This window comes from Ochlerotatus camptorhynchus, unplaced genomic scaffold (genome assembly GCF_037179485.1).
Source record: "Ochlerotatus camptorhynchus isolate MF236.1 unplaced genomic scaffold, CSIRO-AGI_Acam_v1.1 ptg000462l, whole genome shotgun sequence".
NCBI classification, from domain to species: Eukaryota; Metazoa; Arthropoda; class Insecta; order Diptera; family Culicidae; genus Ochlerotatus; species Ochlerotatus camptorhynchus.
The window spans coordinates 98,630-121,014 of NW_027040948.1; the positions used below are offsets into that span (position 1 = coordinate 98,630).

The 22,385-nt window shown below is 41.7% G+C and overlaps 2 protein-coding genes across 2 annotated transcripts in view; one reads left to right on the forward strand and one right to left on the reverse strand.

Moving 5' to 3' along the window:
- The window catches only part of LOC135712181 (BRCA2-interacting transcriptional repressor EMSY), a 28,033-nt gene extending 25,263 nt beyond the window's left edge, over positions 1–2,770 (forward strand). The window contains exon 5 of the mRNA XM_065235144.1: positions 331–2,770. Coding sequence (XP_065091216.1) covers positions 331–740 — 410 coding nt within the window. The 3' untranslated portion in view covers positions 741–2,770. The remainder of the gene's footprint in view (positions 1–330) is intronic.
- Positions 2,771–14,502: 11,732 nt separating this feature from the next.
- LOC135712180 (aspartate aminotransferase, mitochondrial-like) lies at positions 14,503–20,346 on the reverse strand. The gene is made up of 4 exons (XM_065235143.1): positions 20,234–20,346; positions 20,038–20,135; positions 19,150–19,657; positions 14,503–15,210 (listed from the first exon to the last, which is right to left on the reverse strand). The coding sequence occupies exons 2-4, from the start codon at positions 20,121–20,123 to the stop codon at positions 14,515–14,517; spliced, it is 1,290 nt and encodes a 429-aa protein (XP_065091215.1). The 5' UTR covers positions 20,124–20,135; positions 20,234–20,346; the 3' UTR covers positions 14,503–14,514.
- Positions 20,347–22,385: the final 2,039 nt, after the last annotated feature.

Here is a 22,385-nt window from a genome sequence, read left to right on the forward strand (position 1 = left end):
GCTGAATTTATGTATTTAAGTTCACATAACATTCATATGATCACATAAATTCACTTGAATTTCATTGGACACATAAGGTTCATGTGATTTTGTAGTGCAATTCTCAATCATGAGATCACATGAAAGTTATGTGAAATTCTAATGGATATTTGCCATTGGAAATGTGATTTATTTGGGGTTGAAAATGGGCCTAATTTACTTGACATAATTAATGGACCTTCCCAAAGTACATAGTTGATGTTCATAGTTAAGGTTAAGAAATGTTCGTTCGCCATGGTTTTACCAACAAGGTATACCGATTAATAAGTCAAATTTCCATTCCCATTACAGACACATCGCGAGCGCTGATTGCCGATTTGGAAGGGGCAGAGAGTGGTAGCCCGGTGCTAGTACAGGAAGGTGCCATCGTGTATGGCAAAGCCGGCAACACCGGTGTAGACCCATCTAGTATGAATTTCGAACAATACATCGAGGCGGACGCCGACGGCGATGGGGCATCCAGCGAGGTTCTCTCCAGAACAACAATGGTCCCGGCGGTGGGTGGCAGCGGAAGCAGTAGCAACAACATTATGTTCGAAATGATGGAGATCGATGCCGATGGCAACAAGCACACTCGAACGTTGTCGTACGAGCAGGCACTGGCAGAGGGGCAGTTTGTCGCTGCGGAAGAGTCAGTCAAAAGTACCGGAAGCACGTCAGGATCGGGCACGGTCAAGGGTAAAACGAAACCGACGCCCTAAGAAGGGGGCGGTTTATGGATTCATATTAGGAAATTTGTCGCAGATTGCAGCGCAGCACTCATTATGAGCAGGCCATATATTACACTGAGATGCAGACAGTGAATTCCTCGCCAACGATGCAGGGTCACCTACCAGCATCGATCAAACTATGAAGGAGAAAGCACACGGTTGGCTTGAACACTTTCTTTTTGCTTTTTTTTTTTGAACGGATTTTACTAAAAATTTCAACCTTCATAGGAAAAGCAGACACAGAGAATATCTTGTTACTAGGAATAGTGTTGAGTATATTTCTACAACTGGTTTAGGTTTTTTTTTACAAACTGATAAACAATTGTAGCGTGTGTCCTACTACTTATAGTTATTATTTCTCTAATACGTATTCAGTTTGAGAGCATTGCTTTATTGATAGGCGTTAAGGATTAAACTTGTTTAAGAAAATGGTAAAACAAAATATTACACAGGAATTCTGGTGGCAAGTTGTTAAGTTTTTAAAACGACGGAAAATATAGAGGATTGCTATTATTAATATAATGATTTAATAAGGCAAATCTGCATATTTTATTGATTTGTTATTTTCGTTTCCGTGTTATCAGACTTTATAGGTGAGGAATAAAAGAATGTTTCTTTTCAGGCGAACGAGTGCGCGTTCCAATGGAGAGTTGCAATTTCCTAACTTACTTACCAAGAGTTTATCCCTGTATAATTGTCAACCGATAGATTTCGGATACAACTTCGATTTTGGCGAAAATAAATGGGTATAACCTTAGTTAAGCTTTCTAAACGCTAGATCTCAATGGGAATCCTTTAACAATGTTTTTTTTTTCGCGATTCGACACAAACATCCTTTCGATTTGTTTTCCGATATCGCATCACTCTCTGGTACCTAAATGTAAGCGCAGTTAGTATACAGATTTCATCTTTAGTAAAAAAGGCAAGGCACGCTTTCATTGGAATCGCACCCGTCGGTATGATTGCGCGCGTTGATTTAACAGTGTACAATGTTGAGAAAAGTAAGCATAAGCAAACACAAACAAAACAACTTTTTGTAAATTTGCTGTACATAGTAGTGAAAGTAAGGCATCATAGTGGTTTGAAAACAGTTGTAGTTAAGCGAAATACACATTAAACACACATCCCTAGCAGATGTCGAGTGCATACAAGTATAGGTATTCAGTAATGGTGGGTCGAGTAGGAAATCCAGGCATTATTAGTTAATTGCAGCTTAAAACTGTTGCCTGGCATGCTGTTGTCAGTTTTTCGAACGTTTTCGGTTGTGTAAATGCGGAAAATCTCATACGAATATTAAATTGTCGGCGTCAGTTGATTTTGTTTCACGCACATCCACCGAATGCTAGATTCGGGACAAAATTCACACTTTAGGCATTAATTGATTGTGATTACGAACATAACGCTGTCGAAAAAAATCAGTGGAATTTTGTACAGAGAGCAAAATCCCAAACAATTGGGCATACAATTTAGGCAATGAGGGTATAACTTCCTCGCAGTGAAGTTTATAAGTAAGAATTTGAAGTAAATGAAAACAAATCGACAAAAGTGTACACATGTTTTTATATAATCATAGGGTCTCTAGCGATAAGAAAAGTTTTAATTTATCATCTATCGAAAACTGAAAAGAAGAACAACATCTATGTTTGTTTCAAACATCCACACACCTTACACAAACATATACAAAAGCATTGGAAGGCGAAACACTGGTGAAAACAACTATTTTCAAATCAAAAAGTAGAACTCACAAAATTGTTTCCGAACGTGAAACGTTGGTTGATTTCATGAAAACACGACAAAGAATCAGAAAAGCTCTCCGGACATAAGAGAAAATTACAAAAAACAATGAAAGCAAAAGCATTATGAAGTAATTTTTAAAACATACAACAATATTTATATATATTGATAGCGAGAACTCTACAAGTAGTGGCAAAAAAGATGTATGAAAACATTGTAGCAAAGGCAAGTGGATATTATTGTACATTTGATCTTTTTGAAAAGAAATAAAATTTTAATTAATGATAGTCGAATGCAGTTTCACTGAGCTAAAGGACAAGCCCATCCGGCGTAGTTAATTGTTAACCCCCTAACCAACGAGCAGCGAAGAACGAAGACCACCAATAAGCGACGACTACATCATCGCATCAGCAAGTAAACGACTTCCGGAGAAATCGATCGGTGTCTACATTTCATGTAGCAGGCGATATGCCTGGCCAGTATCCAGACAGGTGAACAATACTCTGAACCTTGATAGATCTACCAAAGTCGTTATTTGACTCCGTAACTCCATTTGAAGGCAGTGCCAACTTAAAGACCAATTGTAACCGTCTAATCAGTCGGGTAAGGATGGTCGAGCTCAGAAACAATGACTTTGCTATTAAGATCCGCTCTCGTCCAGATTATGCAAAACCTTTCTGGAAACTAACCAGAATTTTAAAGAATTAGCCTACTCTGTTACCTGACTTATAACGAATATACGTTGTAAACGAGTACCCCGAATATTTTCAACGAATGACTCGTCTAATTTTGCACAGAATTTGCAATGTAAAATTAGTCGAACTATACGTTGTATTCGGGGTACTCGTATACAACTTATATTCGTTATAAGTCAGGGAACACAGTAGGCCCATTCCACCAATATTTCCGACGATTCATTGGTTCATCTGATAACTCCTGATGAGAGGCTGCTGAGATAGGTCAACGGATGTACCGATGTACGACAATTCGTGGAGTTCCATTTGGCGGAATAACCTGTTTCGTGGCATCACTTTTGGCGGATTGTTTGATGACTGAAAGTAGGTACTTTTTAGCATTGACTCCAGGATTGGATCTTAATTAAAACCTGGGAGAATTTTCCTTATTCCTTAAACATGAGCAGTTCTTTCTAAATTTCCTGTAATTCTGAACTTTGGGAGACTTCTAAGTTTCTGGCTTAAAATGACGACTGAGAAATCTGAATTCAATACACAATTCGTTGACAATCTTCCTTCTTTTAAGGTGAAAGTAGCCTAGTGAGTAAATGAAAATTTTAAAAACGGTTTTCTGTTAGACATCACTTGAGATTTTTTTTTTTTTGTAAAATATTGTTTATTTAGGTCTTAAATAACATATTCAAGATATTTAAAAAATATATCAATCTTCTAGAGTCAAAATGAAATCTAGCTCGCCTACATCTATTCTATTATTAATATTCACATTGACAAAGTTGATGTACTTAATGAACGTTTTTAAAATTTGATTTCTTCTCGCTGTTGTCATGTTACCCAAGATTGGCCGTACAAGATCGTCGAAGCTCAGCCTCTGCCAGCCGCCGAGCGTCGTCGTCAATTTTCGCTGGATGTGTGCCCAAGCTGCAGCAACTCGAGGGCATTCGCAAAACTTATGTTGCAAAGTCTCGATTCCTACCGCACAGTGCTGACAGTTTGGGTCGTTTGCACGGCCGATGACGTTCATCAGTCTACGGTGCTCCGTCTTCTCGTTCACTAGCAGGTAGAGATCAGTACGCTGGCTCGACGATAGCCTTCTCGATGATATGTTCAGCCAGATCTTTTTCCAATTGATGCCTGGATGGTTTCGTTCCACTCTGGGTAGCTCAGTTTGTTCCAAGTAGAAACGATGGATTTGATCGCTGGAGGGGTTTTGTTGGATGTGGTGTGGAAATAAGGGAATTTGCTGTGAGAGAAGTTTTAAGCAAGGAAGATCGGCGGGGGGAGGAATATTTTGGGTGAGAAGGGACTGATAATAGGGAAGGAAAACGATCTCCTGCAGGTGACGATTGACTAGAAGTGCTTTGCATTTGATCGCCGGCAGTTGCAGTTTTAAACCACCCTGCTCTCTGCTGCGCGCCAACTGCTGCATTGGGACTCGTGCGGGTAGCCCACGAAAAAGGAAAGTCCCCATCGTTGATGTCAGCTTCGCCGTGTGAGCACATTGCGGTGGAATAACAGACGAGAGGTACCACACCTTCGCTGTAATGAAGATGTTCAGCAGTAGCACTTTCTGCTGCAGGGAAAGGGAGCGCATGTTATGCAACCATATGAGTTGCGAGATCCTCGATACTAAAGCGTCCCAGTTTAGTTTAACCATCAGTCGCATTGAGTTGGTGAAAATAACGCCCAGTACCTTGACATTCTCCTTTGTCTGCAGCCCTGGTATCGTCAGTGGATCTCCATTGATAAAACCAACATCGATCGCCACTGTTTTCAGTCGATTTAGCTTTGCCCCGGATACGATCTCGAAGCTACCAAACAGCTGATAAATACGGTCGATCGTGTGTTTTGAGGTGGCAATCACCGTGATGTCATCAGCATACGCAATACAAAGGTCACAAGCGCATACACGCTCCACCCGTGTGAGGAGGGGATGAAGATAGAGCACGAACAGCAGCATCGACATCGGGTCTCCCTGACGTACGGACCGTTCTATACGGAACGGCTCTGAGAGGCACCCATTCACTAGCAGCCGTGATGAAGAGGCAGCAGCGACTCGAGAGAGCCAACAGACGAAACTCTGGTCGAAGCCCAGAGAGAGCAAGGTCCGATGCAGGAACTCATGAGAGACCCGATCGAACGCGTGGTCAAGATCGAACGAGATCAACTTCCCCTTCTGCTTCCTCGCGATTAGCTGCGCAATACGATCTTTGAGCGAGAGTGTAGCTTGGAAAATAGAACGGTCGGTATTTGCGCATTTTTGAGAGGCGCTCAGGACTCGATGGATCCGCAGTACTCGTTCCAGGCGGGCCTTCATCACGCGGGAGAGGATTTTAAAATCGACGTTGAGCAGGCTGATCGGACGGTATGCTCTTGCTGTCCCATCCCCACCTCGCTTTTTAACCAACACAATAGTGCCATCGGCGAATTCAGATGGGAGCTCATTCGTCATAGCTTCATTAATAACGAAGTAGAGCTCTCGATAGATGACGTCGAAAGTTCGTAGGTAGAACTCTACCAGCAAACCATCGATCCCCGGTGATTTACGTTTTTGCGACGTTCGGATGGAGTTTTTCAACTCGTCAATGCTGATCTCTACCATTAGAGCTGCGTTGGCTTCGTCGTTCTCGGGTACGGCTCTCTCAGTTTCGAACTTTCTTCCCCCACCTGCCTCGTCTCTTCCGCCGCATACAGGTCCCTGAAGTATCGAAACATGTGTTGCTCGATCTCCAGAGAGCCTTGTATTTGCTCTCCTCGTTCGTTCTGCAGTCCTGTTATGGTTGTTTTTTTACGTCGTCTATCACCCAACTGGAAAGTGGATATGCTCTCGCCGGCTATAAACTATAGTCGCTATATTATATATATATAGCGACTATACTATAAACGTCTCGTTGATGCGGATGAAGTTTTGCGCAAATTGCCGCTGCAACGTGAGCATTTGTGCTTTTACGCGGTTGATGGTCACCAGCATGGTGGGATTCTGGTAATAGCCATCATATGCGAGTCGTAATTGCTCGTAGAGTCGTTGTTGTTCTGCGTTGAAAGTCCTGAAAACTTCACTTGACTTCCATCGGAAAAAAGATTTTATTTTTGGCTTCGCGCATGAGAGCCACCATGTCATCCAGCTGGGGAAATTTCTCCGTTGGCGGGTCCAAAACTGCCATCGCACTTGGAATTCCTCTAAGTTCTCGGCGGTTAAGAGGTGAGGGCGGAGGGACCAGTAACCGCGTCCTTGTTCGCGTCCAAGGTGGGGAAGGCAAATGCGCGCTGTTAGCGCTTTGTGATCCGTGAATAAGCATACGTGCGTAGCAGCACTCCGCAGATGCTCGCAAAGCCCAGCGCTGACATACATGCGGTCGAGCCTGGATGCCGCATTGTGTGTGATGTACGTGGGTGCGGGGGTTGTGGGGTACAATTTCAGCCACAGATCGTGAAGCTGTAGCTGCCGTACGGTCGCTTGGAGAGCCGGGCTTGTGTTGGAACTCGTTGAGTCGCTCGGACGTAGCACGCAGTTAAAATCTCCAGCGAGGATGACGTTTTGAGTGTTGTACCGAAGGTAGTACGCGATCGTGCCGTTGAAAAATCTTTCTCTTTCCGCACGAACAACTGTCCCCGATGGCGCATATACGTTGCAGAGCGTCGTGTTTTGCACCCCCAAAGCGATGAGACGACCATCCAGGCTCTTCTCCACATGCGAGAATTGTATGTGGTCTTTCAGCGCGATTGCCGTTCCCCGCCTTGCTTGGTCCACATTGCAGATAACGTTGAAGCCAGGGATAGAGAGTTGCTCATTCTCCACCTCCTGGAGGAAAACGATATCCAGTTCCAGTGTTCGTACAAAGGTTCGAAGAGCGTCAATCTTCGTTGCGTTCGTAATATTGTTGATGTTGATGGTGGCGAGGTTGTAACTGGAGAACTCAGCCATTAGGACGGTTGGTTACTCCCATCTCGCTTGTCGTCGCAGTCGTCATCCACGCGAGGCTTCTTGCCTGGTGGTCGAGTGCGGAGGTGTCTTCTGGAGCTGGATGACCCTACAGACGAATCTGTTTCGTTTCCATCGGACTTACCACTAGCAGTTTTGCGATCCACTCGGCCGCTAGCGGGGGGTTGTTGACTTGTATAGGGAGTCAACGACCCGCTGTCCGATGGGGGAATCGAAGCCGAGGTAGGGGCTAACGTGGGGAAATTCTGTTCGGTCAGAACTGGTGGTAACAGCTTCTGTTGTTGACGTTGGGGAATTTGTTTCGGTGGTGGCATGGTAACAGTTTTGGCCGAGATTGGTTCGAACCGAGGCCGGGAAGCTTGGTTCGAGGTCGTTTTAGTTAGGTTCGCAATGGGAGCGGCTTGGTTTGAGTTTGTGTTGGTTTGGTTCGCACTATAGTCGACTGGACTCGTTTTTTGCGACGGCGTCTGCTTTGCGGCATCGGCGTATGATTTTTGCACGAGCAGTTTTTTTTATTTTGCACGCAAGTAGCCCCGATGTGCATGTATTCGCGGCAGTGTCGGTATGTTTGTAGCTGCCCGAAATACGATACATTCGTCACTTCGCCGTCGATCGTGACCCACGACTCGATGTTTCGTTTCACCGTCATTTTTGCTACACGAACGCCGGTCGAAATGCCAGGGAAATCGATATCGGTTCCGCATCGTTGTTCTCGTATTGCGATTACGTCACCGTATCTTCCTAGAAAATCAGCGATTTTTTGATCCGACACGTCCTCGGATAAATCGTAGAGCCTCACCTCCACTGCTCCCTCCTCCAGTGTGATTTTCAACGGATATTTTTTCCCGTCGACCGTAATTTCGTGTTTGTTGTCATGTTCCTCACAGATTCGTTGCGCCAACGCTAGGTCGACGACTTTCACGAAAGAAACTCCGAGGGTTCTGCTGTTCTGAATCCGTAGCACTTCACCTTGCTTCAGACCCAATATGGTCGCACAGAATTTGTGAACTTTGGCATTGTCCGGTTTCTTCGGCACGTTCGCAAAATCTATGCGAAAGGTGTTTTCTCGACGGCCCATCGCGAAGTCGTTTGGACGCGCAGCGACACGTAACGGCTCAGCGATGCGCAGAAAGAGAAAAAAAAACACAGTTGGCACTGGTAATTAGCTTGTGTTCGACTTCCACAGAACTGTAGCAAAAATACATCTGTTCAGCTCGGAAGTTGAGCGCTCACGAATTCTTCAGATTGCAAAAAGCTCTCGTCGATAGTTTTCCTTTTATTATTTCGCACATGAGCAGTTCTTTCGAGTTATCCTATACATTCTGAAATTTGGGGAAATTGTGTGCCTCCACGAAACGAAAATCAATTATTTTATTCGTGTGTTTCACTTATACATTTTTGCCAAAACATCAGCCTTATACATTCCGTAAGACAAACCACATATATATATGTAGGCAGTGGCAGTGTTGGGAAAATATCAAAAAATCAAATCTTACCAACGCCCAACATCACGCTTGATTTTCGTAGACCAAAAATCAACAAGCAAACAACTGCGGTTGATTTTGCAAGCTGCGATATCGCAGCTCGGAATATCAAGCTAACAAAACTCAACAACTGCAAATCTCACCAAACTGTGGTGAGATTGAGTTTAATCATTTTTGCTTTACACCCGAACAATGAGCTGGATTGCCGAGGTGAAGCAGTCGGTTAAGTTGTGTGAGTAAAACCTCTGTACGATACATGCAATTAGTGACGTCACTAATTGCCGTTACGTTGATTTTTTGGATTACTAATATAACCATATTTCACGATCTGCTTTGCCTTTCTCTGTACCTCATTGACACCCGAATGCAACCGAAACGAAACTACCATAGCGGCTTTTTTTTCCTTTGGTTTGTTTTTTCCGTCGATCTTGTTTTCCGTGCTGAGCACCAATGCTACCGACGTGCCAGGAAGGCAGCTCCCACACCTGGACCCTACCTATCGACCCATCAACTCATGAACCGGGGACCAACGGCTTTACTTCCCATCAGAGATGTTATGCCTCAGAACATCCCGGCGGCGCCGACTGGGATTGAACCCAGGCCTGCTGGGGTGAGAGGTAATCACGCTTACCACTACACCACCGGCGCCGTTACCATAACGGCTTGCAGCAGTCCTTTCTATAGTCGCTATATTCATAGTCTGGCGGATAGAATTTCGATTTATCAAAAAGCGGAACCAATTCAATATATTTTAGACCAACAATTGAAAAGGTCCTATCAACTTTCCTCGACAATCGAACGCAAATTATTGGCATCATCGGCCCCGTAGCGTGGGTAGATCACCTTTTCGTGGTACGTTACGAAATGTAAGATCTACCACCGATTCCTAGTCCCGACTACTTCAAACTAGGGGAACAGAATTTTTCAGTAATCTTATTTAGTCCTTGTTACTTTTCATGCCTTGTTGATAGTGACAAAACTCGGCTTTGTCTACCGAGGATGATCTTGAAACAAGAAAAAAATGAGTTGGTTGTCTTCATCTATGTGATTCCTAATCTTCTATTCGTTGTTCCCTAGTTTGAAGTGGTTAAGACTAGGGTTCTGATGCATGGTCATTATCGGTGTCATACCTTAGTTTTGTTGTTAAGGAATCTAACTTTGACTGACAAAGGGGCGCGCCTTTGGAGGGTGTTTCAACACTCAGAAGGGTATAAATAGCGGGACCTTTCAATTAGAGTCGGATCCTTGCGATAAATGCAAGAGTGGCAACTGTAAAAAAAATCGAATACTTCATCACTTCTCAATAGTGATGGAGTAATACGACATGCCTTAAATTAAAGACACGGGATATACTACAATAGATCAATTTATTGGTCGCCGTAGTGTTAGGTCCCAAGCAGAGGGGAAAAAAATCGGCATCATCGGATAGGGGAATCTTTCCCCTACCCAAAGATAGTGTTAGTTTGCGTAGGCAAGCCTTGAATCACGAGAAAACGGTTTCGGAAGTTGTGTTTGCAATAGCTGACAGCTCAATTGGTTCCCGAGATTCTATCCGCTAGACTATGAATATAGCGACTATAGTCCCTTCGTGTCTGCCATCGGTGAAGATTAAAAAGAGATAGCAAACCATGTTTTCTCTTTCTAATAAAACGATGTGCAATGGAATCATTTTTGTGTCGAGTCAACGCTCAGCTTGATTTTTGCACGTTGTGAATAGTAATAGCAACAATCAATACGAAACTAACGATTTTAAATTGGCTCACCACTTTAGTAGCCTATTGGTCCCAAGCAAACGATTAACGTACCCTATTCTAGTTGAAATTCTATTACTACACTATGTTTGTTTTGATTCGCTATGAAAGTTTGACAGATAACATCAGGGGTGTGTGGATTCATGCAGAACATGCAGGGGTGAGTGAAGGGTCCCGAAATAAAGTCCTCAACTTTTTGGCTCAGCTCTGGTACTATCTTCGGTCCCAAGCTAGTCGAATCACCCCTCGAAACATAGGAAAATCCACTAACCCCTCATTTTATCTGTCAAACTTTCATAGCGAATCAAAACAAACATTGTGTAGTAGTAGAATTTCGACTAGAATGGGGTACGTTAATCGTTTGCTTGGGACCAATAGGCTAGTCAAGTAGTGAGCCAATTTAAAATCGTTAGTTTCGTATTGATTGTTGGTAATAGTCTCGCAATATCAAAGGAGCTTAAAATCAATATCAAGCATGATGTTTTATTCCAATATCACGTGTGATATTGCGAGAGCATGAGAGCGGAAAATATCAATTGATTTCTGATTTTGCCAACACTGATATTACGATTTATCCCAAGCTACAGTTGTAGAAAATCGAAACTTATAGACCCTGGATGGAACGATTCGGAATGTTTAGAAAAAATATAGCGCACGCTTGATTCAGTTTGGGATACATCATTGATTGCTTTCGAGAACGTAATTTCATTTGAATAGCTTGTTTAACCAGGGCTTAAACAGTCGTCACGTCGGTCATAGCTTGATATGATAGCCTGAACAATGCGTTAACAGCAAATAGAAACGTTGAACATCGTATGAAAGCACTTGGCCACGGATGGATGATTAAACGAGCTATTTATGTGTATATAGCATAGTCGCATGTTTGTTTTTTTTTTAAATACGCCGTTTTGTCCTGGGAAACAAGTCCCTATCTTCAATATTTTTTTAGATATTCAAGGTACGAACCAACACAACTGAGCGGACGATACAGCGCAAATCAAAACACGAAGCGGTGTCATCACTCATCGTCATCATTCAGCTTCGGCTACTCCCGTTTGCGTTTGTTTTCACCGGCATTGTCAAATACTTCCTACGTTATAAAATAGAAAAGTAATGTTTATTACAACGTAATTTTGAATGGAATGCGTGCTGCGTTGACCAAAGAAGCCGGAATATTTTATTACGTTAAGCAATGATTTCGATACGTTGCATTTCCAGTGGCTGGGGTGTTGGAATAATTCTTTAGAGAGAGGGAAGGGTTTCATACGTTTACTTCTATGCTTATTAAGATTATGTTGAACAACAGCTCCGTAAATCATCAATTACTATTAGAGATTTGCATCTTACTGATACCGGTGGTATATTGGAAACTCTTTCGCTCGAAAGTAAAACATTTTACAAGCACATCATGATGCGCGCTTGGATGTGTGATTGTCTTCTCAAGTATTTCTGTTGCGTATAAAGTGGTAATGATTGAAAATCGAAGCAATCAATGATGACTTCGAGGATGATATCGTCCTCTACCCTCGGCTGATCATCAACGTCCGCGTTGACATCTGTCAGTTATTAAGCCCTGGTGGTAAAGTTGTCGGGGAACTCAATGTGCCCTCAACAGATAGCACTGCGATCACATAAGGGTGGTGACCATAAGCTTTGTATGAGGAATTAATTAGTGGGATATCTTGTTAATTAGATATCTTTGCTATAAGCTTTGTATGAAGAATTAATTAGTGGGATATTTTGTTAATTAGATATCTTTGGCTGACCGTAAATTGTATCGAGTGGTTCTGCGGGAGAAACTGCTGCGGTTATAAAGGGCAAACACGAAATTATTGCGACACCGAAAATGTCATGCCAATTTTCTTATAATGTTTAGAATCAAACCAAAATTTTAGGGTAGTTTTATGCATATATTTACTTCAAAAATCAAAAGAAAAGTTAATCGATGGAGCCTTGAGTGTAAAATTGAACGCATTTTCGCTTGATGACCTCCATCAAAGTCTTTACAGTGTCATCCGGTACCAGTTTCTAAGTTTTTTTTTCCATTTTCTCAACATGTCCTTCTCGTCTTTGACTGTCTTCTTGCTCTTCCGAAGTTCCCGCTTCATTATTGCCCAGTACTGGTCCACCGGGCGCAGCTCCGGACAGTTTGGCGAATTCATGTCCTTTGGAACAAAATGGACAGAATTGGCCTCATACCACTCCAGGACACTTTTAGAATAGTGGCATGATGCCAAATCTGGCCAAAATAGCGGAGCTTCGTCGTGCTGCTGCAAGAACGGCAAAAGGCGCTTCTCGAGGCACTCAGATTTGTAGATCTCGCCATTTACTGTGCCCTTTGTCACGAAAGGCTCACTCCTCAGTCCGCAAGAGCAGATGGCCTGCCAAATGAGATATTTGGAGGCGAACTTCGACATTTTCTTCTTCTTAAATTTGTCGTCCACATCGAACTTGCTCTTGCCGGTGAAAAACTCCAACCCCGGAATTTGCTTAAAATCGGCTTTTATATACGTTTCGTCGTCCATCACACAGCAGCCATATTTTGTCAGCATCTTCTCGTAGAGCTTCCGTGCCCGAGTTTTAGCCGTCGATTGTTGCCGCTCATCGCGGTTTGGGAAGTTTTGTACCTTGTATGTATGTAGTCCAGCTCTCTTCTTTGCATTCTGGACGTAGCTCTGCGACATGCCGATCTTTTTAGCCAAATCAAGGCTTGAGACGTTGGGATTTGCTTTAATCATCCGCTTCACCTTTCCCTCCGTCTTTTTGTTCTCCGGTCCGGGTTTTCTTCCAGCTCCTTTGCCGTGGTCCAACGTCAACCGCTCCTGGAACCGCTTCAACACTCTGGAGACGGTTGAATGGTGAATGTTCAACATTTTTCCCAACTGCCGGTGCGACAGGTCAGGAAATTCCAGGTGTTTGGAAATAATTTGTTCTCTCAACTCGCGTTGGTTCACCTCCATTTTCGTTGAATCGAAAAACACGACTTCGAGTTTGACAGCATGTACACAATACACATCAATGAGAAAGTGTGCAAAATTTGGTTGATTTTTACCCAATGGTAAAAAAGTTATGCCCTGTTGAATGTGTCGCAATAATTTCGTGTTCGCCCTTTAGTTGCATCTGAAGAATGACGGGATCGTTATGTACCGGGTTGTTATGGACAGCGCACATCAATCCTATTGCCATTTGGGGTTAATACGTTAGAAGGCCTATTCTGCGCGGCATAGTGGCTCTTGGGTTTCCCCTAAAACATGAATCCTTCCGAAGCTATGGACATCTCTGCAATATCCTGTGGACTTTCTTTAATTAGAGGTCCATCCCCCAAAAGGTATAAGCACGGAGAGTCGCGTCGATTGTCCAACCTTTTATTATGGGGACAATCTCGCTGGAAAATCAACAAAACAATGAAACTGAAAAAAACACGTCCCCTTTACTTTGAAGTAAACAAAGTAGTAAACGTTAGCAACGCTTGGTAAAATATCAACTCAAAGCAGTGATGCCATTTTATATGTACTCTGTATCATGTTGTCCTCGTGTGCCCTATAACGTACCGATCATTGTGCTACGATGTGTTTCGGCACAGTGTGCAGAGTTGATTGCCCCTTGACATCATGAAATATTGAACACTTTTTAGCGGTCTAGCGGTGAAGACATTTTGCATCCCTGATGTTAATGACATAAAAACTGTGTACGGTCTCGGAATGAAACCCTTTCCTTCAGAGGAAAATTAGGCGACAACCAGAGAAGAAGGAGGAGTTTCATTAAAATGAACCATCTCTTGTCTACATTTGTTAACATGATTTTTATTTCTATCAACTATCAGTTGCTGCGAATCAGTATCCGAGTCGTGTTTTTTCGTGCATGCATCGTTTTTTATATTCATATTGGTTTTTGTTTATCGTGCTCGTACACCTTTAGGAGGTAAATATATAAATATACAAAATATGGGTTTGACTGTAAATCACTTTTCCTTGCAAACAGTACGCAGTAAGTTTGATAGATCAAAACAAAAAAGCTCTAGTGCAGACTTTGATTAATTTGGTTTTAAATGCCTCCATCTAAATGAATCCTTCAAGCTTGTCCAACCAAGGGAAGGGGTACAGGCAAAATGCTTTCAAGTGTGTGTTTCGGTTTACTTTCGTTGCCAAGCTCGAGCTTGCCTTACTTGGTTACGGCGTGCATGGCTTCAGCCAGATAGTCGACGTTCTTGGTCGTAACGCCGGCCATCGAGATGCGGCCGTCTTTGGTTAAGTAGACGCTGAATTCCTTCGTCAGTCGTTCGCACTGCTTCTGGTCCATGCCGGTGAAGCAGAACATGCCGATCTGGTCGGTGATGTGTTGCCAGTTGCGGGAAGAGCCCAGCTTCTTCAGATTGTCCTGCAGCTTGCTACGCACCGAGATGATACGGTTGGCCATCAGTTTGACATCGCCCAGCCATTCCTGCTTCAAGCTGGCATCGCCAAGAATTTCCGTCACCAAACGAGCACCGTGAATTGGAGGATTGGAATACATCGGACGAATCAGGATCTTAATCTGCGACATGGTACGAGCGGCTTCCTCCTTGTCGGTGCAGACCAACGAGAATGCTCCAACACGTTCACCGTACATGCCTAAGTTTTTGGCGTAACTCTGAGCCAGTGCAATCTGGTGACCGTCCTTCAGGAAGGCACGAACGGCAAACGCATCCTTGGTGACATCACCGCTGGCAAAGCCCTGGTAGGCCATGTCAAAGAATGGGAACAGGTTTCGTTTCTTCATGACGGCAGATATCTCGGCCCACTGTTCCGGACGCGGGTCGACACCGGTTGGATTGTGGGCGCAGGCATGCAGGAGAACAATGGAACGTTCTGGAATTTTCTGCGGAGGATAAGAAAAGTGAAATAAGAATCAAACAGGTGAAGATATTCATTGGGAAAATCTTAGCATGGACATTGAAATATTGTCTATCTCAGGTCAGGTAGATATAGTTATTTCATGTCTGTTCAAACCAGGGTCGCAAGAGAATTTTAATTTTGAAATACTCGTTTTTTTTGCCGGTTTAAATCTCACTAATTTCCCGGTTTATAATATTCAGCTATAAAAAGGAAAGTATTTATCAGTTGTCCCATAGCTGACTACAGCAGCAGTCGATTTTTTATTTCGGTGTGAACCTCGCGATAGCCTGTTTTCGAGACTCGCTACTACGGTGCAAGATGTGTGAAGTAAAAAACACCATCAAGTTTAGCTTCAGCCACCATGATGTTAAACCAAACATCGGAGAGACTGTAAATGTCGCCAAAGTACTCGACGCGGATTCGGCTGAAATTGAAGCAGTTTATCGCATTGGTGAGGAAAGGGGAGTCTTCATGAAGTTCAAATCAGAGGAAGCGATGCTCCATGCTCTGACATTCAATTCGGAGAATTTAATCTTCCATTATGCGAATGGAACGACGGCAAAGGTACGCATGGCGCATGCTGGTGAATTCATTCAATATGTGCGCGTGTATGATTTGCCACCAGAGGTACCCGACAACGAGCTGGATAAAGTGCTAGGGAAATATGGAAAAATTAAACGTATCATCCGGGAGAAATTTCCAACTGATCTGTGTTTTGAGGTATATACAGGAATAAGCCTGGTACGCAGCTGAAAAGTAATGACGTTTTTATGTGCTACCGGATGGGACACGGAATGCAAAAGAAATTACTTTTCCTCAGCATTTCTTGACCCAGTATGCAGTTCAAAAGAAATCGGTAAAGGAAAGATCGATTACATTAGTATCGTGATCGACATGAAGGTGGCGCATTCTGAATGCAATTTCACTTTCCTTGCGGAATAATGGTCTGATCAATTATTCCGTTAGGTAATGTTGGCGTTTATTTCAAAACTGATGTTTTGGATGCATTTAAACAACATAAACACTAATAAGTGTTGATTTTACAATTTGACGACATCTCCCTGTAATCTCAAAATTTAGCAGACTATAGCTGTCAAATTTTCTTTTGGGAAAAATCCTCAAAAATTACTTTTCCGTTTTCTTTTCAGCTGCGTACCAGGCTATACGCGGTATATCAGTGCCAACATTACAAAGGGGCGTAATTGCATTTGTAAACAATAGCTTTTGCCGTCGATTTCTCGCGAATAAAAGCTCACTCATGAAAAATAATGACACCACCAGGTAGAGGAATGTTTACTTTACCTGCTAGCATTGTAATTTTGGAGAGGTAAGATTTCATTCGCGAGAAATTGACGGCTAAAGTCATTGTTTACAAAAGCAATTACGCCCCTTTGAAATGTTGGCACTGATATATATGGATGTGAAGTAGACCTGTGCGCCGAATGACAAATGACAACACACCCACTCAAACTACAGACGGTATAGCAAACACAGACCGGCGGATAGAAATCCCGTAAAAATGGCAGCACGGTTATTTTTACATTATTTTTCCTATTGTCTAGCAACACTTGCAAATGCTTACACATAGAATGACTCGTATTCAGTGCAGCAAGCTGTTATGTAAACAAGCTTTAATTTTGGTTTGAAAATGAAGTGTTTATATAAAGGTTGCATGAATAATTCCCACTATGGCATAATAAATGTTGGGTTTTTTTTCGATTCCCCGCGAAGAATGGCATTCTGAAACAATGAAAACTGTTTTGCGGACTGCCGGAAGATTTTCGAATAGTCGGAAGTAACCGACTTTGTAGCGTAAGTAAACTTATTTTTCACAAGTGAAGACTTAACAACAAAGCTTTTCAAACCGATTTTAGTTGCACTTTGGCGAGGAGCATGGGTATTTGGACTGTGGAGGAAAAATCAGAAAAGTTTCCGGGGCGATTCCCTGCTACTCAGATGTCCAGCAAATTTCTCATCTAAAACGCACTGATCGTAGTATGGAGGATGACGTTGATGATATTGAGAACATACATCCAAGCCTACAAACCTCGACAGTATCAAGTATGCAGTATCAAGATATTGAATATTTCGACGAAATTTTCCTACACCCGGATGAACATGACGGCGAAAATAGTGCCGATTTTGTTTATTATTCTCAATCCGTTAATGATACAAGCGAGGATACAAGTATGCAATCAAATCCTCCGGAGAATCTTGAATGTAACCAATTTGTCTGGAACAAAACCCAGAGTCAACAGTGTCAAAAATAAAGTTCTGTGAGATCAAATAGTGATTATTTTGTGTGTTAGATCAATGTGGATCTATTGTGTACTTCACGTCTAACTGGACAAATGATCGCATTTTAAACTTATTAAAAAGTGTGATAAAAGTGCTCGGTTACGTCTCATGTTATTGGTGTTTTCGGTGCGCTTATTTCTTGCATTATAAAGAATAGTGCACCCAAGACACCAAGAAGATTAAACTTTTTTTTAATCATTAAAAACATAATAACGGAAAACCATGTTCGGGATTACAATACTCTCCACACATTATTCGTTTGTCCGTTTGGCTCAACATTTTGACAGTTCGTTTGGCTCCGCTAGATTCGTATCCGCCGGTCTGTGTTTACTATACCGTCTGTAACTCAAACTAACTAAATCATCTAACACACTGTAAGAAAAAAGTACCCAACGGAAAGTTCACTTTTACCTACTTTTGACTAGTTTGTCTCCTTTTCTCCTTCTAATGTTGTCAAAAACGGAGGAGCAAATCCACCCAACAGGAGTGGTAAAGTGTGGGAACCCAACGTTGAGTATAATCATATTTACCTACTGTTGGGTACAACTAACTTACTTTTGGTTAAAAAGCCAGTGGAAAATTCCATACGAACTGCACACAAGTAAATGAAAACTACTTTGACCAGCTTTACCTACTTTTGGGTTCCTGCACTATAGTGCCGAGATGAGTGAAAAGAACTTAATTTTGGGTACTTTTTTCTAACCGTGCAGAACAACACAGCAAAAAAAATGTAATATCGATCAACGTAATTCAAGCTGATGTATGAAATAATGATGTAATAGCAAAAAGCAGATACAATATTACATCAATAGATGTAATTTTGTTCGCAAAATCGATGTACATCGTACAACGTAATATTACACAACCGGCGGAATGACCTCTGTGCAGCTGTTTGGATGTAATATTCAACAACTTTTTTTCTGTGTATGTTTGTTCTATGAGCTGGTGTAGTCAGATTCCGTGGGTGTGTGGTCATTCAAGAGAAATCGACGTTCGAAGTCAATGTTTCCCCTGAACTTCTCCAAAGCTTCTTGCGTAACTTTCACATCCATAACCAGACTAAACCAAGTTAGTCTTTTCAAAACTCAAGCAAATCGTAGTCAATGTTCTCATCGTCAACAATCTGTCATTCATTTGGCATCGCTGCGTACCATATAAGGGTCATTTTCATGGCGACAAATGCTTTTTATGGATCCTAGATAGGCTAGGATTCATACCTAATACATGCCAAGTTCGGTTAACAAATGGAATTAGTTACAAACATTATGAAAAACAGTCAACAACTTGGCTCTACAAATATTCAAATGCGTCATCGTGTGATAACCCAAGCACGAATCAATCAAACAGTAACACTAGCAAATTGATTGCGTAGCAACTATAGAACCCCCAGCAAAGTGCAGTTTAAATTTATTGTTTATTTCTTGTCTCGACTTATCTCCCCTGTGTAAATTGATATACACTCAATGACGATTTATTCTTCCATATAGGCTAGTGATCCCGAAACAAATAACGACTATTTAAAAAGCATTCTTATCATTCTCTTCACAGAGTAATTTGCCATATCATGGCGCCACCAAGTCAAGAAACCGGTTGAAAGGCTAATTTACGTTTTATTAAGACTTACCGATAAATCCTCTAGAGCTCCTTGGTAGTCAAATCCACAAGTGCTCGGTTGGTAATACCGATAGGCTTTGACGTTCAGTCCCGAATGACGGAAGATTGGACCGTGGTTACCCCAGGATGGAGTTGGTAGATAGATGTCCTTCGAGCCCGGGAAGAACCCATTCAGGAAGGCTCCTCCGATGCGCAGGGCACCGGTTCCACTGACTGACTGTACCGTGGCATTCTGTCCGTTTGCTACGTGTTGGCTGTCATCTCCCAATGCCAGGGAAATGCTGTACTTGCAGAACTCGGACGTTCCACCAATGGGCGAGTATTCATGGTCCAGCTGTTTCTCCATGAGGCGGCGTTCGGCCTTGCGGACACTGGGAAGCACGAACGGTTTGCCATTGTCATCCCGGTAGGCACCCACACCAAGGTTGATCTTCTTCGGGTTGGTATCCCGTTTGTAGGCTTCGGTCACACCCAGGATTACGTCCGGTGGACCCATCTGCACCGCACCCCACCATGAGCTGCAAAAGAAGGAAATAGGAGTTAGATTCATTATCATCACCCATTTACGCGTTTCGCACAAGGTTAACCACCTAGACAATGTTGTGTTGTTCTATTTTTAACTTCCCTACACCAAACATAAAATTTGTTAGGTAATCAATGATTTAAGAAGGACGTCAAACACCAGGACGCCACGATTAGAAAAATTAGGTATAACCAGCACACCACCTGACAATCATTTATTAGCAAATTACACAACATCCTATTTAATCGTCGAATTCAATTGTATTACTCTGCAGGCCGCATGATACCGTGACCTTGAATGCCGGTAAGGTCGTTTCCAGTGCGGTGGAAACTCCATTTTCCAATCAATTTATTCGTGTGTAAAACGCTTACTTACCAGGCTCTTTTACCGATGAAACTATTGAATGCAGCTGAATTCTTCAGCAGAGCAGCTGAGCCGTGAATCGTCTTGGAACAGGCCATTTTTCACACAAACTACAACGGAAGAAGCGCACGGTAAAAAAAAAGTTATTTCCGTTTTACCTTCACTGCTAAAATTATTAAAATTTCAGGCGGTGCACCACACCACTTACTGCAGTTTGGAGTGATCAAAATGCTGTTGTAAAATGGGTTGATAACGAGATTATTATTCCGGAAGGAAAAAAAAATAGTTATAATCGCACACTGCTCTATCACTGGTTGAGAAAGTAAAGATGACGAGACGAGAAGCGACTGCGGTTTATTTAGTCGATCAACACTCAACAAGAAAGATAACGGAACGGAGAGAGCAACGAAGAGATTTTGCAAAATTACTGCCGTTTTTGCAAGTTGCTCCGCTCTTATTTTCTTACCTCGAGACTGAAGATGCTACAGTCAGACTTCTCGCGTCACTTTTCAAATAGACCAATGTAACATATCCACCATTTTGAAAAAATCGAAGTTGAAGATCGACAGATTATTATTTTAATTGTTTAAAAACAATACATTTTGCATTACTATTTTTAATGTAGTCAGCATATAATAACGTTGAAAATTCAGAAGAAACAGTAAAATCACAATTTTACTTTGAATTTCATGCTACAACATATAAAAAATCACATAGGACGTTTTGACAAGTCGAGTTGTACATCGGACATGTTACATTGGACGATTTTTCTCAATGACATAATCTGTGAGTGTTACATTGGACGTTTTGTCTACATGATACTAGATTCCCTTTCACAGATTTCAGAGTATAGTACCTAACTTTAGATTGGCCCCGCCTTTGGAAAATGAGCACCAATCATGTTAGGCAGTCCGAATGACCGAAGTAACAATCATGTACCCATCATTTCAAACTGTACATTGGACAATTTTTGATCAATGATTATTTTAAATAAATTAAAGTAAATTTGGATGGATGTTTTTGTATCACATACAATGACAGAAAAGCAATAGTTTGTATCGCTTAACTCGATTTGTTTACATTTGTTACATTGGTCTATTTGAAAAGTGACGCGAGACATCTAAATCTCAATTCTTTATGCTCAATAAATCTCACATTAGCGAATCAATCTTCAAAACATCTTCTTTCATTTCTCGCATCTACACACAAAGAACAAAAATTGTTGCTATAAAAATAATGGTAGATCAAATTAAAAGTTTCCCAAATTTCGTAGTTTTAACTATGAAAATTTTCAAAATAAAACATATTTTTTTGGTTTGAAAGTGTTTCTTTCACTTGTAATTTTATAAAAGTATTTTTTAGAATAAAAGTCGAAAAACTGTCAAAAACCTCTTCATTGCAAAGTTTTTGACAGTAGTAGACCACCGTTTCCCGCCAAATTGGACATGTGAAAAAAAGAAAACGAAACCAGCAGCTAACATGAGCAGCAGCCGTTTCTTCAAGTTTCCCACATTTTCATCCGTCGGCGCGCTTGTTTCTCTTCTGACGCTATCGAGTGGAACTAGGAGTGGAAGGATCGGAAAGATATTCCAGTTACGGGATTTAGAGGTAGGTTGATGAAATTTTCGAATACTTTCGATCTTGCTTCCGATTTTAATAATTTATGTGTTTTGAGCAGCCTCGTCAGTCTTGCCGGAAAGCAAGGCTACTCCCTGAAGCAAAATAATAATTTCACTGATTGACGCTTAACTCACAAACTGACAGCTTGCTCCCATACAAAGTGACACCGAGGGGCGCTAATAATGTGATTTTTGCAAATGTAATCGTACTTATTTAAAATAGTTCCAGTGTTCCAAAATGGATGAAATTTTGGATTTCGGTTCCATTTTTAATGCAGATTACGAATATGTTGAGGTTAATCTCAATACCCTTAAAGAACCCAATTCACTGTTAAAAACAATGCTTACGTCGAACGCGGAAAAGTGCTGAATCAAACTAGGAATCAAACGAGAACAGTTTTGTGTTATTGTTTACATTTTTTTCCAGGAGAAAACGAGGGAATGGTTGGTAATTATTTTTTCATTCATTGCACGGAGAACGGACACAACAAATAAATGGTAAATTAAAATGTACTATTGTTGGCTTAATAAAAGAATATTGTTAAACCTCGTGTTAAACGCTGTACAGACTGGAGAGTTAAAACATGTTATAACGGTTGTTAAATAATTGCAACACAGAAACCACCATCAAGATAGCGCTATAACATGTTATTTATAACTCTGTAGTCTGAACGTACTATTATTTTAACAATAGTTGGAGTTTAACGGTGGCTTATTAAAACAAAAAGAATCTTATTTTGA